This window comes from Eucalyptus grandis, chromosome 3 (assembly GCF_016545825.1).
Source record: "Eucalyptus grandis isolate ANBG69807.140 chromosome 3, ASM1654582v1, whole genome shotgun sequence".
In the NCBI taxonomy this organism is placed as follows: domain Eukaryota; kingdom Viridiplantae; phylum Streptophyta; class Magnoliopsida; order Myrtales; family Myrtaceae; genus Eucalyptus; species Eucalyptus grandis.
The window spans coordinates 39,876,305-39,893,483 of NC_052614.1; the positions used below are offsets into that span (position 1 = coordinate 39,876,305).

At 39.5% G+C, this 17,179-nt stretch overlaps 1 protein-coding gene across 1 annotated transcript; it reads right to left on the bottom strand.

Annotated features, from left to right (window-relative positions):
- Nucleotides 1–468: 468 nt before the first annotated feature.
- On the bottom strand, nt 469–14,586 carry LOC104415284 (kinesin-like protein KIN-12C). The gene is given in 37 exon segments (XM_010026555.3): nt 469–912; nt 1,237–1,405; nt 1,484–1,650; nt 1,739–1,849; nt 1,927–2,038; nt 2,267–2,325; nt 2,407–2,481; nt 2,576–2,674; nt 2,966–3,205; nt 3,447–3,521; nt 3,632–3,719; nt 3,796–3,959; nt 4,174–4,281; nt 4,355–5,671; nt 5,831–5,898; nt 5,998–7,600; nt 7,602–7,931; nt 8,402–8,464; nt 8,553–8,625; nt 9,044–9,093; nt 9,165–9,218; nt 9,315–9,384; nt 9,467–9,702; nt 9,849–9,956; nt 10,030–10,194; nt 10,285–10,350; nt 10,538–10,601; nt 10,688–10,746; nt 10,840–10,927; nt 11,891–11,965; nt 12,048–12,208; nt 12,298–12,390; nt 12,471–12,584; nt 12,722–12,841; nt 12,913–12,996; nt 13,206–13,361; nt 13,929–14,586. Coding segments are annotated over 36 exon segments (7,080 nt in total). The 5' UTR covers nt 14,451–14,586; the 3' UTR covers nt 469–912; nt 1,237–1,362.
- Nucleotides 14,587–17,179: the final 2,593 nt, after the last annotated feature.

Below are 17,179 nucleotides of genomic sequence, written 5' to 3' on the forward strand. Positions count from 1 at the left end.
GCTGGCAACAGCGACCATTAATTAAGGTTAAGAAAATGGGGTAATAATCTCTTCGGCTTCACAATGATGGATATACCCATTAAACAGGGAATCAGGTTGGCCCAAATTTGGATCGGGTCATAAATAATCCAACCTAAATAGACTTATTTAATCTGTTTTGATCAATTTTCAAACCCAATGACCAATATCTGACCTGATCCATTTTACTAAAACACTCCCATAGTTTACTCAATTACAAGCAAAGGCACAAGACTAAAGAGAATCATAAAAATAAGTTAAATCTAAATAAATTATAAACTCATTTATAACTTATTTATGACCTATTTAACAATTATATTATATTTAAATTCATTTATAAGCCATTTACTCAATACAACTAACCCATTTACCACTTATGTAGTTTTTTTTTTTTTTTTTTCAGTAATCATATGAGTTTAAAAATAAGTTGATATCTAAGCATCGAATGAGTTTTCAATGAAATACTTGCCTCTGCTATTATAGTGCGGGGATTGTGATAAGATTTGCGTGTTGACCACAGGCAGCCATGACAAACCGATGAAATCAATTTACACCCAACAATACTGGACCTTGAAAATCGATCACGAGCCTCAAACGGATGCCCCCTTGGCAGTACGTTTCAGATCCACGATCGATCGGACTTCACAATGAAAATCAGAATCCTCTTCTTCTATCACACAATTACACGACAGCTTATTTCCACAATTACACATGCTAAATCGTGGGATCGGGCTTAAAGCTCTTAAATATTAGGAATTTTCCAAAAATCCACCCATCAGAAAACAACAGGTACGTGTGTGCGCCCCGAAGAAGTCAAGCAATGAGGCATCCAAATGAAAAAGAAGAATCCTTGCCAGAGCATAAAGAATCTACACTCTTGGCAGCACAACCAATCTGCCAAGAACCAAAAGATTCAATCAGAAAAATGTCATTCAAAATGTCGTGCAAGTACTACTTTTTGATATACTCAAATTGATGCTTGTGCAAGTACTCCTTTTTGATCAAATGTATGAATCCAAAATTAAGTGTCTTGTTCATCTTCCCATTTTAATGTATAAATTCCAGATGCAAAGTACAGTGTAATGTGTAATCGTGTATCAGCCTGTGCGCTATCTACCATTTACAAAAGGTCACGGAAAGTTCCAATTTCTTCAGCTATGTTCACGGGTTCATTCCATATATTGTAGAGAAAACAATCATTTTAACTAAGGCGCTTACCTTTTGATAAATACACAACCAATTTTCGCTTGCTTCACAGGATCAGGTTTGAAAGAGAGATCTCCAGAATGTACAGACATGTGCCTAGGCCTACGTTCTTATACAGAAGGATTGGCCATTGCACATTTAGGTGGGGGCTTCTGGGCCATCAGCATTTACCCTCTGCTTCCTGTTAAGATGCATTTGTCAGCTAGATCAAAATGAGGGCGGCAAAAAGCCAGTGCAGCACTTTGAATGATGTCTTTACCTGTTCACCCTATCCGAGCCATGTTCACAGCTTTTTTGCCCTATAAAATGGATGCCACGAGACAGTTGATACTGAGAAAGCTCATCATTCCAACGTGAAATTGGTCTTTCAGAATGTACTGGCCTCTTACAAGAAGCGCCAGTGCCAACGACTAAAGAACCATTCTCCTAATAAATGGGCAGGAAAGTTCGGTGATCGAATAGAACTAGCCTTTGCTTTGATTGTCAGGTGTTGCAAAAATGTAAGGACACGCACCTTAAATTTCGACTTGTGCTGAAGTGGCTTTTGGCTAACCTCTGCAGAAAGAAGTGTTTTTACCATCTCATCCAGTTCTGCCACTTTCCTATTTAGATTAGTTTTGTCCATCTGTGAAGGGAAAAGAGAACTTCAATATGGAATAATGTTTTGGCTAATAACAATGCCCCCTGCTAGAGGCAACAGACCTTCAACATTTCATTCTGTGCTGAAAGTAACTGATCCCGCTGTTGAAGTTGCTCCAAAGTCATCTGTGTGGTCAACAAATCTGCTTCTCTGCGGCTTACTTCCATCACGCAACTAGAGAAACAGGATAAACCTTGAGACGAATGTAGGATATAAAAAGCAAAAGAAGAAGAAAGAGCAAGACATGGCAAAACATTTCTAAAATATCCATCTTGTAGACAAAGTATGCAAACACAAAAGGACCGGATGCATTACCTAAGAAATTTCGTACTGCATATTTTCAGAATTACCACAGGAAAGATAAATGAAAGACTATTTCAACTGACCAGAAGATAGACTGACCTTTCTCTTTCCTTCACCAGATTGTCAATCTGCTTCCTTAACTTTAGAACTTCTTGCTCCTAAACAATGTAGACAGTAGTACACATCTTTTAGAGTGATCAAATGAAGCGAACAATAAATGCAAAAGGTATATTTATAACCTTTGCATGGAAATCTGACATCTGCTTATTGGCTACTTCAATTAATTTTTGCACCTGGTGCTGCTCTATCAAGTTCTGCAAAAAAAGTCATAGGTTAGAGTGGCAGTAATGGTGAAATCCCCAGTAAGTTCCATATAGAGAAAGGAAAAAAAAAAAAAAAAGAACTTACAGCATAGCTTGTCATGTCTAATTTGACACCAAGTAAATCCCGAATGATATCATGAGTCATGCTCTCAGCTGCAGCCAGCCTAGAGTTGAGTACACATACCTGATATATCATAGGCTGAGTTTATAAATGTGTATTACGTAATATGGATCAAAACTGCGGAGACTTGAATCTTAGTGGAGCTCTGTTACTGATACAAATGAAGTATCACTAGCATGAAATAAAAATAAAATCATGGGGAGGGAGACCATTAGAACTTGTGACCTCATGTCACTAAATTAAGAACAACATATGATACATAGGATTGTATTAAATTACAGAATTAGGAGAGACGCATGGGATTCTTATCCAAATACATTCATTAGGCTACAGGGGAGATGGAAACTACTTAACCTCCTGCTGCTGGCTAGCTGCAAGTGCCTCCAACTCCTGGATCTGTAGCTTTGCGACCGAAAGCTCCTGATCCTTCTCAAGGTTTGTTTGCTGAATTAGACTTGAAATGCATCTGAATGGGGAGCTGGAGCCTCTTGGCCTTGATGAGCTTTTCTCATGCTTTTCAAGTGGTTGTGCTGTTGATGCTGAGCTTGACAAATCAGTCTTTATTTCATGAACCATGTTCTCCAGTGTCTTGTACTGTTTAAATAATGTTGAGACATATAAAGAATGTCAGAAGTTAAAACATGATGGATCTTACCGAAAACCAAAATTGGATTGTAAATAGCTCAGCATTGTTTGAATACGCATGGAAATTGCTTCAAAGGACATTGCAGCTTTTGAGCTGCTGTTAATGACTTCTCAACAACCATCCACGAGGGGGAGTAATGCAAAAGCGTTAGCTATGGGTGACTGCCAACGTGTATGCCAGTTGTCATACCTTTTGTTGATATTGAGATGCCTGTGCTTCAGCATGCAGTACAAGTTCGGAGATGTACTCTTTGCATTGTTTGATCTTCAAACCACAAAAGAATGGCACGGTTTAAGGCAGAGGAAATCACATGTAAATTAGAGATGAAGCACGAATAAAGATCCAGAGTGGTTAAAAAAGGATCAGACAATCACCTCTCTCTCTAGTTCCACTCTTTCCTCTTCTAGAAATTGTATCTGCCTGTGTGCCTCATGAAGTTCTAGTAACATTGGATATTCATTCCTGCATCATTAACGGTTAGCAACAGAAATAGGGTAAAGTAAAATTCAGAGGCAGAGATCAGAAAGCCAAAGCAGACCTAGGAAGATGATCTTCTGAAGAGCAACCATTTGCGCTCGCTAGATCCTGATACTCTGTGAAACTTTCAACTGCAGCCAGTCTCTTTCTCAAACCTTGGAGTTCCTTTTCCAATGAATCTCGGATTAATCTATGCTTTTCTACATCTTGATCCATTTCATATACCTAAGTCAGGGAAAAGAGAGACAAAAATAAGAAACTACTGATAGTAGAAGCAACCAAGATTATAAGTCATTTGCAAGTTGAGAGGTTTCATCAGTAGAAAAGATGCTTAGCATGCAAGGGAAGTTATCCTCTGCAAGACCAAAAAACAATTCCAAATATTCCACTGTACATTGTACAGATTTTTTCAGAAGATGACAGATAGCAGATTTATCACCTTCCTCTCCAGTACATTTATTGTATGCTCAAGCTCCTCAACAGAATGTTCTAGAATTTTTATCTCCTCCTCCTTTTGTTCAGCTAGCGACTTACTTGCTTCTGACTCCTGCAGAAGAAAATTCTCAATCACCACTATTTATGCCTAAGCTGCAAGCAGACAAGGTGTCTCAAATGCGTACCTGACGCGCTTCAATAGCAATAGCTTCATTTTCATCAGCTAGAGAGTAGGCCAATTCAAGCTTACTAGTCAGGGAGCCAACTTCTTCGCGCAGCTGGTCCCGCTCTCTTACAACCAACTTTAGATCGTCCTGAATACTTTCAACTGAAGAAAGTACTTTTCTTTCCATTGTTGTAGTCAAATGAAGAATTTCTTCTTCCAGACCTTTTACCACCTCTCTCTGTTCATCCAGTTGTTCCTCAGCTTCGGACTTTGTTACATAAAGATCTTTCAAAAGAGCCCTTAAATCATCATTTTGTTCTGACAAAGCATCTACAAAATCTTTGGCCTGCTCAATCTCTGAAATTTTCTCTTTAAGGGCCTTCTCAGTATCAGCCAGATATCTTTCAAGCTTTTTGTGCTCAACGGTCATGTTGTTGAGTTGACTCATTTTGTTATCCAACTCATTTTGGACTTTGCTCAATGAATCCTGTACCAGTTTTGTCTCGTCCTTTACGTCCTTGCTGTGAGAAGCAGCTTCTTGCAACATGCTTAAATCAAATAACAAACCCTGTAAGATAACTTCTTTCCTCTCCAGTTCACTTTTCAGCACTGAATTTTCATGTTTCAGGCAATCAGAAGGTAGATATACCTCCCCATCATTTAACTTTTTCACAACTGCATGTCGATCAATTCCCTGCAGGCCGTCATCACCAGTGCTTATGTGATTATCTCGACTAGCAAAATAAGCTGTTTTTAGATCTTCCATCATCCTCGGGTATTCTTGCTGTTTGAACAGCTGAAATCCCAACTCTGACCTTGGTATACCATTTCTGTCTATAAGCTCTCCCAAATAACAATGCCATAGCACAGATACTGCAAATCCTCTCTGCATTATCTCTGAAGCTATATCTTCCATTGAAGAACTTGAGTTGCAAATGAAGGAAGACAAATCCTGTCCCATGGATAGGACATCACATTCTAGGGCCTTGAACATATCCTCCACATGTTTTTGCATCTGCAGGAACTGCTCTTCAAGTAAAGAGAGAGATTTTGCTGTCTCTCCAAAAGCAGAATTAATATGCCAACTGAGTGATTGATTTTCTCCTTCAATCAATCTTATTGATGACTTCAGTTGCAGAATTTCTTGAATCAAATTTTCTCTCTCCACCATCAAAGCCTCACTAGTTTGCCTCCAAATCTCAGCCAAATTCTTCGCACTTTCATTTGCTTTTAACAACTCGTTCAGCATCAAGTCAGCTTCTTTCATGGTCGCATTTGCTTGCTCAAATCTGACAAAGAAACTGCAAGCGTCATGAAACTTCTCGCCAGCAACCCCCTGTACCACATGTAGCAAAAAATAAAACCTTAGCAAGTCATAAACTGTTTCTATGGTATGGGATCTTATTAAAATTTGCGATGAGAATCAGTGGTTCACTTGAAGTAACACCTAATGTTTGCGAATTAAGCTTAATTTAGGAGTTCAAGATTGCTGTACCTCTGAATTACAAAAATCCCCTTCATGTTTCCGCTTCAATTTAGGGCACTCAAATTGATGTTCAGTACCTGCCATTTAACATGAGCTTATGAGTCTCTTTACAATTCCATCATCCTTCTGATAATATAATAATGAGCATACAGTGAGCTACGTTCATTATACTTTACCTTTTCCATAAAGGCAAGCTCCTAAGTCAATGGCATCAAACAGCGTCATAAGAAGGGCATATTGTTTGTTGAAACCATCTAATGTAGTCTCTAATTCCTTCCTTGGGCACAAAATCATCTTATCTCTGCGAACTTTGCTCTTTAAGGGCCCCATAATCGCTCCCATCTTGGTATTATCAAATTGCAAAGCCTCATGGAAGTCAGAATTTGTTGGCTGGTTAGGTGCCACCTCAGTACGCTTGTACAAACATGTGCTTGGAGACGCACCCATATCATTGTCTGAAGCTAAACTTTCAGCAGAAAAATGAGAACTTGAAGTTGAAGAATCAGAACTCAACTCATCCAGCTTGGTCACATCTTCATTTGTCAGAGACCAGCTACATATGTTTAAGTTCCTGTCAACCCAACTTTTTATGTCATTCAATCTGATATTTGTTTCTGCTAGTTCATCTTTCAACCTGTGCAGCATGTGACATGGATCTTCAATCTTTAGACTTGGTTCTTTATGAGACAATGATTTGACTGCATTCTTTCCCAGCTCTTTTAGTTGCAATTTTAAATCAAAATTATTTCTCTTTATATCATGCACAAACTCCTTGTATTCATCAAATGACTCTTGAATTTCGGACTGAAGGGAAAACATGAACATCTCTGCTCCTGCATAAGATGAATCAATAGCATATTTTGACTCCAGTACTCCAAGTCTAGCTAGCTCAACTTGAGCCATAGCATTTTCCAATATCAGAGCATCTGCATCAGCCTTCGCATCAGGTAACTTATGACCATCCTTCTCAATGTTATTAGCCGCTCGAATATCTTTTTCGATGTTGTCTGTCTGCTTAACATCATGACAATCGGAGAGCCATTTTATAATCAGAAGGGCAGCAGTTACACGTTTTTCTGCTTCAGATATCTGATCGTCCTTATGTTTCGAGTTTCTCTTAAGAGTCTTAATCATATCTGTCTTCTCATCCAACTTCAGATTCAATGCAGCTGCTTCAATGGTGCTTTCATCATCTGCTGTATGCTGAGATCCACTTAGATTCATTGTTGCCCCTTTCAAGGAACTTAACTTCAGCTCCATTTCCTGTACAATCTTCTGTGCATTCTCCAAGCTCTCTTGAAGCAACAGAACTGTTTCTTCCTTCTCAATGCAAGCTTGTGCAGCCCTCTCAACTTGTTCACTGATCAAAACTTCACCTTCAGGAAATGAACCAGCAATCCTTTGTATCGAGCCAGATGCATCCTTGAGGGATCTAGTACCATCTAAAAGAAAGTTTGTTAGTTCTAATATAGCCTTTTCCCAATCTGCAGTAACTAACACTACTTCCTCCTCCTTAGCTGCTATAGTTTCTCTTAGCGTTGCATTTTCCTGAGTCAAGTAACTTAGTTTCTCATGAAGCTCCAGCTGAAGGGAAGCAACCTCATCTTGTAACTGAAGGATTGTCCTTGCGGTTTCCATCTCAACTTGTTCCATTACTATTTCAGCTTGATTCCTGCCAAACAATTGGGATGCCTGCTCTCCTTCATAGTTGGCTGACTGAAGGTCTAGCATAGTTCTTTCCCGCTTCACTTGCGTAGAATTCATTCTAACGTCTTGACTTACATCCATAGCTTTCTTTCCAAATGCAGCTAGTTCCCAAGATTGACTTCCAGGTCCAAGCAGAGAGCTGTCTACCTTTATTTGTCTTTTCTAAAATAGCCCTAAACCGATGATTTTCCTCCTCCATATGCTGCAGCTTTTCAATTAAATGGACCTGTTCAGACTCCATAGATTCAATTAACATCCTAGCATTTGATAACTCCTGAAGGTTACTGTAGTGCACATCTAATGCACTGCCAGCACTTTGGCCTGTTATGTTCCCCAGAGACCCCTCATCTGCCCTGTTTATCATTCTGTTGCCCGAGTCACTGCTGATGGATATCATTTCTTCCTGTGAGAGTGGCAACAAGATCATAAGTTCAGAGAGAGAGGGGGAGAGAGAGAGAGAGAGGTATAAAAGCATCATAGACAACATGTTCATCTTGCTAATTGTGCTCAATAACATGTCCGGATTTTTGCCATCTCAGTATTCCATATGTTTTAGTCTGAAATGCTGATGAAGAGAGAACAAATAAATCTTATTGCACAGCACATGATGGACACGGTGAAGAGTGAGATTCTGAAAACACTTGACCAGGTCCAACAAAAGTTATCCCAGTGGAAAATTTTAATTATAGCCGAAGGTAGGTCTCATTTTGCTAATCCAGGGTAATGTCATCACAAAATAACAGATATGCTTAGGTCCAAAGGCATGCATAAAATTTTTGTCACCGTCCTCGGAGAAGTTCCATTTAAGATTTTATCGGGCAAGTTTGGCTAAATTAGAATACCAATGGTACAAGCTAAGAACAAGGAACTCACCAGTAATGAATATTTATCTGCTGATGTTACTTCTTCAGGATCCTTCGAAGACTGATCCGATAACTGTCAAGATAAAAGGTAAAAACCACGTTACGAACGGCAAGTAGATTTTGACCACCCTAAGACTACTTCCCCCTTAACATTCAACAACCTTTGCAGAATCACACGTGACTTGACTGCTGCACAAGTATTTTTGCAGTTCTTTTGGTAATTCCTCAACTTCCCTGCAGGCAAAAACAATGGATACAGGAGAAAGAAAAGATCACCACTGGCATCTTTGCAAAATGATGGCTTCCGAAACATCCTTAATGTTATGAAAGAGACAGTACAAGTTAGATCCTCTGCATCTCCTCACACTTTCAAGATCACATTACGATGATAGATAAGAATGAAATAAAATGAAAGATATCGCTGCCAAAATCAAAGCAAGTTGTCTATTGAGCTCCAGATGCGTAAGCGCACTAAGAAAAATACTGAAGTGGGAATCTACTATCTAATACCTAAAAATGGCTAAGTCGGTAAGGCAAAAGAACGGCAAAGGATGAAACTGCGCTAGTACATTGCCATCATCCATGGAGGTGATGGGAAGACTGCTAGAATGTCTGCAGTTACCCTTGAAAAGAGTATGACTAAGCAAGTTACCTCATTAGCCTTGCATTCATTTTACAGCAGTCTTCAAAGTCCTTCAGATCCTGTATAGCTATAACTGCTGAGTATACAAAGTCTAATGAGCAGAACCAAATGAATAAGGGAAATTGCATACCCAGTGTTCCTTTTGTGCATATACAGTTGAATTCTCTTCTAGCATCTCCAACAGCTGACCAGCCAAAGATGCCATTATGAACTGCATACTACCAACCAATTGTGTAGACCAGAGGAAAACACAGGAAATAAAAGGCGGATAGTTTTGAACCTGACTGCGCAGATCTGAAACTTCCGCCAGCAATATGTCCCGCTCCCTTGGTCCATAAAGGTCTTGATACCTGGCCCATACAATAGCATCAAATGGGTCACTGATATGCTCAAAGATCTGTCTATTCTTTTGTTTAGTTTCAGGGACATTACAACTGAAGTTGCTCCATGAGCCTATTATTCTCCACAGCAAATTGTTTTAATTCAGGATTTTGGTCAATTCTTTCTCGGAGCATATTATTCTCTTCCAGTAAAGCCTCGTTTTCCTCCACAAGGTACTTCTCTGCGGTAACTTTGTCATCCACAAGTAACTCGAGTCTTCTGATTTTCTCCTCTCGAAATTTTAGAGTCATATCATTGTGCCTGGCCTTCTCTTCCCTTTCGTGTGCCTGCAAATATGCGCTTCTGTTAATTAAACTAGCAGAACTGCGAACCTTCTATCAGCATTCTCAAGGTGCATCCAAGCAACATGGCTCTTCGTACAGAGGATTTCAAGTATCAGACCAGTATAGACCACTTGCCAAATAAAACATACCAGGCATTTCAAGTGTTCAATTTCATCTTTTAACTTTTTTACTTCCTTCTCTAACATCCTTTCCCTCCTCAAGGAACCAAGCAAAGTGGCCACCGAGCACTTCACATCCTGCATTAGCAGTAGTGAATAATTCATCTCTTCAATTAGGAAAGCAAGTCCCCATTGCAAGTATGAAGCTTACCTTTTTACTACCAGTGAAGTTCATCTTATAATTATCAGATGTTCTTTCTTCTAAAGAGTCACGCTGCTTAGCCAAGCCGTTTAATCTAGAATCTTCAAGACATTGATACCCATTTGACAGACATCTTGATGGATTCTGATGTTTCATCAGAAAAGACAACTGACCCTGTTTTCATACAGTAAATCCTTACTTTTTTGCAAGTCAAGATGTGTTGTGAAATCAGCAAACAGGAGAGAGTAATCCACAAATATATACCTTCAACTGTTGGATTTGCCTCTGGAGTGCACTTATGTCACCTGAAGCATCTTCATTCACTTTTGCCTGAAACATGGAAAAAGATACGTTAAGAAACTCCAAATTTATATAACAACAAAGCCTTATCCCTCAAGATGGGATCAGCTACATGAATCCTATAATGCGATTGCACGTCATTTTGTATCAAGTTTTCTGGAAGATAAGAACTCCAAATTCATAAGGCGAAAATAAATCTACTGACTAGTACACTCACATTGTTCTGAATGAGTTTCGCACGCTGAGCAAACTTCAGAGTGCTTAACGTTTCATTTGCAGAACTGTCATGAAAATGAAAGTTACATAAAGGAAATTGGTTGGCTTGTACAAGACATTCTTTAAGTGGGACTAGTTGTTCAAGACAAACCATGTGGATGGGCTGACATTTGCTATGATCATTGTTTTAGAGTTCCCACCGAGCGAATCCTGCAAAAGAAAATATCTACAGCACATATTCTTTAATGTAAAAGTACACATTAAAAAAAGTGGACTTAAACAGGATCAGCTTTTGAATGTAACCTGAAGTAAAAACGTTAGCCTAGAATCTCTGTAGGGAACATGTCTATGCTTCCCATGGGCTAAATCCACCAGAGACATAATCACCAACCTAAGAAGTAAGAAGAAATGCTCTAAGATAGTTAAACTGCAGAACAAACAAAAATCTTTGAGAACAATCTCAGAGTCGGAATCTCAAGATTGAGATGTACAGTATACGTTATACGTTAAAAAACGCGATGACTTCTCAGAATATGATGATGCCAAGAGTCTTATACCAAACATAGCATTCTGTACTGTTTGCACCAAGTTGGAATCCAAAGGCAGACCTACTTCAGTTTAACATTATATCATGTTGCAAACATCTGGGACCAAAAACACATGAAGTGAAGGACATCTCAATGCTACTATTTAGGGGTGCACTTCCAGGCTTTCCAGCATATTCCAAATATTTTTACCCTTCATGGAGGACTTGGGTAGTATGCAGGTGCAAATAAATCAATGTACCAGTGCCTTCTGTGAACCAAACCTCAAAATTATGCAGATTACCTTCCAGAAGAAGTCATTTGTACTGTTAAGTTGGACCTTTCCAAGAAAAGTATAAACCAACTATAATCTTCCCATCAAAAGATATATCATGGCTTCTCCTCTATTCACAAACCACGATCAGAGAAGGAATATGTGCCAAAGAATCTTGGGAAGAGTTGTAATTTGGTATATGACCCACACCATAAGGGGTGTTTCATGAATGGGAAATTGAGGAAAAGAGAGAAATAGTACAGAGGAGAGTTATTTTGCTTCTATTGTATTGGTTATCATCTCCTAGTAGCAGCTAATATGTTATGGCCTGGCCCCTTTATGACTAATAGCGACACATGGACTCCTTTTTCACTACATTTTCAGAAATAGAGAATTTCCAGAAGAAATTGGATATGACAAAATTCCCTCCGTCGGTAAACTGAAAATATCATTAAAATTTATGTTTCATGACATTTTAAACCTGGTAAAGCATTCATGGAAATAAACATGAGTTTCAAACACATTAAGGATTGTAACAAGCCCTTGAAATAATTACCCAAGAGTTGATAAGGACTTATTTATGTTTGCCGCTTCTTTCAAACGGTCGCCTTCTGCAGCCGAGCTTTTCTGCCTGCACATTTGAGGAAGTTAAACCAGCGTAGCGGTGGAAGCACAAACTGGAAAGAGTGTCAGTTGTGTGAAACAATAGCTACCTCTCAGAACCAGCTAAATCCACTAAGTTCAACCTTGCAAATCTAAAATGTGTCATTGAATCTTTCTCCCAGTGGCTTTCAATGATGCACGTGAAAACACTGTGTGACCTACTGCTCTCGCTATTCATGCAAGTCGCAGCCATTTTTCTGTTTGCAGCACCCTATGCAAAAGAAATTGATCATAATCATGCATTACTGAATGTGGAAGTCAGTCCAAACAGAACATAAACTGTCGTCATAAAGTATCAACCTGTGAAAGAAGCTTCACAATATCCCTGACAGTTCCCACTTTATATTCTTTTAGGTTTTCTACATAGACCCCTTTCTTCATGTCTTCTCTGAGCTACAACAAGACAATCAGATTGATGTGCACTACAGGACAGCTATCTAATTAAATAACACAAGAAAAGGATTATGAAGTACTTGTAAATTTGTGGATGAAGGCTCCAAGAGGTCCGTTATCTGCTCATTGTATATCTCCACGAATGAGCATTTACAGCTGTAAGTTAACTTCTCTTCTTTCCTACTTTCTTCATCCTGAAGAATGTAAAGATGTCAGGCTACTACATTTGCAGGAGATAGGAAGAAAGCAGAAGGTTGGCGGGAGTGAAGAGACATGAGATAAGTACTTATTAATGAACTAGCTGCACAAAAACCAAAGCAAAAGTACATACCACTCTAATCCTTGCAAATAAATATTCGAATATACGAGGAGTTATCCCACAACCTTCATTTAGCTTCCCTTCAACTTCATAGATATCACCCATCATGGTATATGTCTTGCCACTACCTGTCTGCAAGAAGTAGAGGGTTCACCTTCTACCATTATATGATATCAGAGCTAGCAAGACCAAACATCAATTACCTGCCCATAAGCGAACATACAGCTATTATAGCCAGACAAGCAATTCTCCACCATGGGCAGTCCTGCAGCTCTGAACAATTTTTCCTACAAGAAGTTTCCCACAAAAATATATCTTTGTTTGTCAGTATGATGTGTCATAAATGAGAGTATACCTAACAAAACCATAAACAAGGGCTAGGATTGGAATTTTGGCCTTTCCAGTCTTACCATCTTCTTTGATAGATTCAAAATAATTAGTCATGAAGTCAACAAACAGATGATGCGTCCTCCTTATATTAAAATATAGATCGTACCTGTGATATTGTCTCGCACGCAATATGATCAAAGGTGAATCTCGTTTCAGGATAACCAAGCCACACCAAAGTCTTTGCACTCTCCTGTCTGATGCACCTTCCATACCCTTGAGAAACCTTCTCCAAGTTACTCAATGGTCGAATCCTTATCAAAACCTGGATCCACACTCCATATACTCAGCAGCACTCTCTTGATGATGAGCTAAATTATTTAATAATATCTAAGAGTGGTGCAGACTAGCTAAATCTATCCTACAGCTCAATGACCCAAAAAAAAAAAATGAATTGAGTTCAAAAGTAAAATTTGTTTGTAATAGGAAACAATTGGGTTAGTTGCAAAGATAGTTATTCAATATTTTAGGCCAATTTCTATAAGTTGTTTTGCTCCCAAATTTTTGAATAATGTCACTATGTTTCCAAATAATCTGAATTGGGCTCCCTCCATGGAGAAAGTTGACATGCCGCTGCTAAATGACGATTTATCTATTTGTCCTGTGGCATGCTGTGATGCCGCATAAACTTGCTGTCGGTTCTTACTGGCAAAATGTATTGAATGACTTCGAATGAAACCATAAATAGACAGACTCTGATTGAAAATTTTACATCTAGATTAACTAATTAGTGACTACATATCCTTAAACTCAAAGAAGACTTGCTGTGAATGTTGAATCGTCATAGAGTACTTTATGGCCAAATAAGGAAGAAGACCAATTGTTAACGAACCTGCACGTTATTTTCAGTCCAGAAGGACGAATTTTCCTCGAGCTCGAAATGCGGAACTTCCAGCCGAGTTTCTGCATTTGCAAGCTGGAATCCTCTGGAAGCCCCCGAGTACAAGCTCATTCTCCTATGTCCAGCTAAATCATTACCTCTAGGCCCAGCGCAGCCCCCCATCGCTCCACCGAGCGAGGCTCTCGAGCCAGTAGCCCTCGCGGGCGTGCTCTGCGCCGAGCTAGGCTCCGAATGCAGCTTTCCTCCGCGAGCGGCCCTCGGAGTCAAATGCCACGCTTCGGCTTTCCTGTCCGACGGCCTACCAGCTCCGATCGATTCGCTCTTCTCCCTAGCGTCCAAGTCCGACCCGTGGACCCCGCCGTGGCGCTGGGACGGGTCCTGGATCGCGTTAAGGGGCGTCCTGGGCGGCGGGAAGTGCGCCGAGCTCGGCGGGGCGTCGAACTCGTTCTCGCTCGCCTCGAGCTGCGAGCTCCTCCTCGAGCTGAGCCGGGAGCTGCATGCGTCCTTCGACATCGTGCGACGAGCTTTGGACGCGGTGGCGACGGCGATGGAGATCGATCTACGCGCGGTGCTCCGTTCTGGACGCGGCGAGTTCGCGAGGGAACGCAGGCGCGCGCATGTTCGGGCCGGATTTGCTCCGGCGGCGGAGGAGGCGGTTCGGCGCTCGGCGGCAACGGCGGCGGCGGCGGCGGCGGCGGCGGCGGAGGCGGATCGATCGTCTGGCGATGAGAATGTCGAAACGAGGGAGACGGAGTGAGATGGGAGCTGAAGCGAAAGCGCGCCCGGAACGGTGCTCGAAGTCGAAATGAAATACAGCGGAGAAAGAGAATCGATAAAAAAATAATGATGATAATAATTAAATAGAAAAAAAAAAAAAAGGCCCGCTCGTTTTTCCATTTGAATTGTGGCTGACGTGTCCATGGGGAGGGGGGGCCCAAACGGAAATGTGGGGGCGCTGCGTTTCTTCGGATAAACGAATTTTAAATTTGACAATTTTTGTTTAGTGAAGATAAAAAAAAATTGCAAAATTGCAATTCGCTGTCGTTTTGTCTGTTTCGGAATCCTCATGCTTTCGTTACGGAAGGAGGGGAAAGGGTCGGAAAAACGGGTGAATTTTGAAATTTCTTGCAAGCAGGAGAATTTAAACCGTTATCCCAACAGGACCATGGGAAAGATGTTATAAATTCTACTGAAGGAAGGTATAAATCAAAATTCGTTCTTTTATTATTTATTTGGTGGAGGTTTGCTTGACAAATGAAATCATCACCAAAATTCAAAATTCAAATTGTGACATCATGACCTTCTCTTAATTATTGATGGTGAGCCTTTTGACCATCGCCTCCTCTCTCCTATTTTCTCGATCATGTTAGAACATCTAGGGGCAACATTAATGCTAGTAGCACGAGAACAATGCTAGAATTATGTGATGGCTGCTAGCAGCCTCGCCAAAACAATAACTTCAATTATGAATCAGAGTTATCTTGATTTTTTTGTAAATATTATTTAAAAAAAAAAACAAAATTTCTCTTATTTTGACAAAACATTTTCTATTCATTAACATTACATGAGAAGCTATCTCCCAAATGATCCGGAAAAAATAGTTTCATGATAAGTGTACAGCTCTTGAAAATTTTCTTGCCATCCATTTGCAAACTTAATTTCATTCTATCACAATTGAGTTGTGCTCTAACATCATGTACAAACCTATCTTTAACATGAGATTTTATATCATTCTAAATAGCCGAATTATATTATATCTTCTTAATAATATTTTTCCAATATGAACAAAAAAATTTCCCCTTTTTTGCATTTGAGATTATCATTGAGTAAGTAAGAATTAATTTGTGCTGCTAATTTTTTTTTTAAATGACAATAGGTCGTGACTTTGAAATTACAAAAAGGTTTGTGAAATTTTGCACCGCATTAATGATTGCACGCGTGCATTGGTAAATGCAATTTGAAGATCGCGATAATAACTTTTCCAAAAGTTTGGTAATTATCATGTCATTTGGAGCGTAAGCAGTAAGAGGCCACTAAGCTCCACCAGTTTCGTACCATGTCGATTAAAGTTGATATGACTACGGAGAATGTTGCATAAAAGTTTTTTTTTTTTCCAAAATGTCGCATTAAAGTTTAACCGTGCCGATTATCCAGACCTGAAACTTATCATATTTTTTCCGATTAGATTCCAAAGTTTATTCCTTTTTTCTTGTTTTGTTTTTTACAGCAAAATAATGTGAACACTAAGATGATTTAAATCAAAAATGAATAAAGGCAAACGAGCAAAGGTGAGCCAAGAACAAGCAAGGTTTGCGAGGCTTGAATAGGCAAGGTCAAGCCGCTAGCGAGTGAGGAGGAGGTAACTTGCAAGCTAGAGAGAGAGCAAAACGGAGAGAAAGATGGAGACAAAGATACTGAGAGAAAAAAATTATAATTTTTAGACTTTATGAAACTAGTTCTAAATTCAGTCCAATTCCCAAGTGGCTCTTCACTTGAAATCAAGAGTTGGACCAATTCCCATCGATTCAAAAAATTTGGAATTGAGAGCCTAGAATCAGGCCAATTTTTAGGACAATCCGAAATGGTTCAAGATAGAATCGGTCCGGTTGCATAGTCGTATTCATCCCGATTCATGAAGTGCGTGAGTTATTTCATAATATCAAAACGATTTGTAAAATGCCTCAATTCTTATGCCAGAGCGAAAAAGTTTGCAACAAAATAAGTGTGAGTGTACACACAACTATCGCATATCGCAAGAAAATTAATCAAATTGAAAGATCCAAACCCGTATCACTGAAAAGGTGAAAAGAAGGAATTGAGGTTGAGGATCCGATGGCTTGTGAAAGGTTGGGATTTCGAATTCAAACGATATCACCAATGGGCCCTTGCAAATCCGATTTATGATTTTTGTCCCTCTTCATCGGGGCCCCTAGCAAAGCAGGACCAATCGCGGGACTTGCCAATGATATCGTTCGATCGGCGCACTTTATTTTCAAATCTCCTGAAACGAAGGTTGAACTAAAGCCAAGATACCACTGTCGTGCTTTGCGTTCTTCAAATTCAAATCGAAGGTTTCAATTAAAACCATGGAAATGGATTCTATACCAATTTCTTAATCTATAGTCGATGGAGTGGATAAGTAAATAGATAATAAATGAGTTTAAAATGATGAATCCCAAAATAATATGAGTATTAAATAGGTTCTCAATTTAATTAGAAATAATGTAGTTTTGATTTTCTTA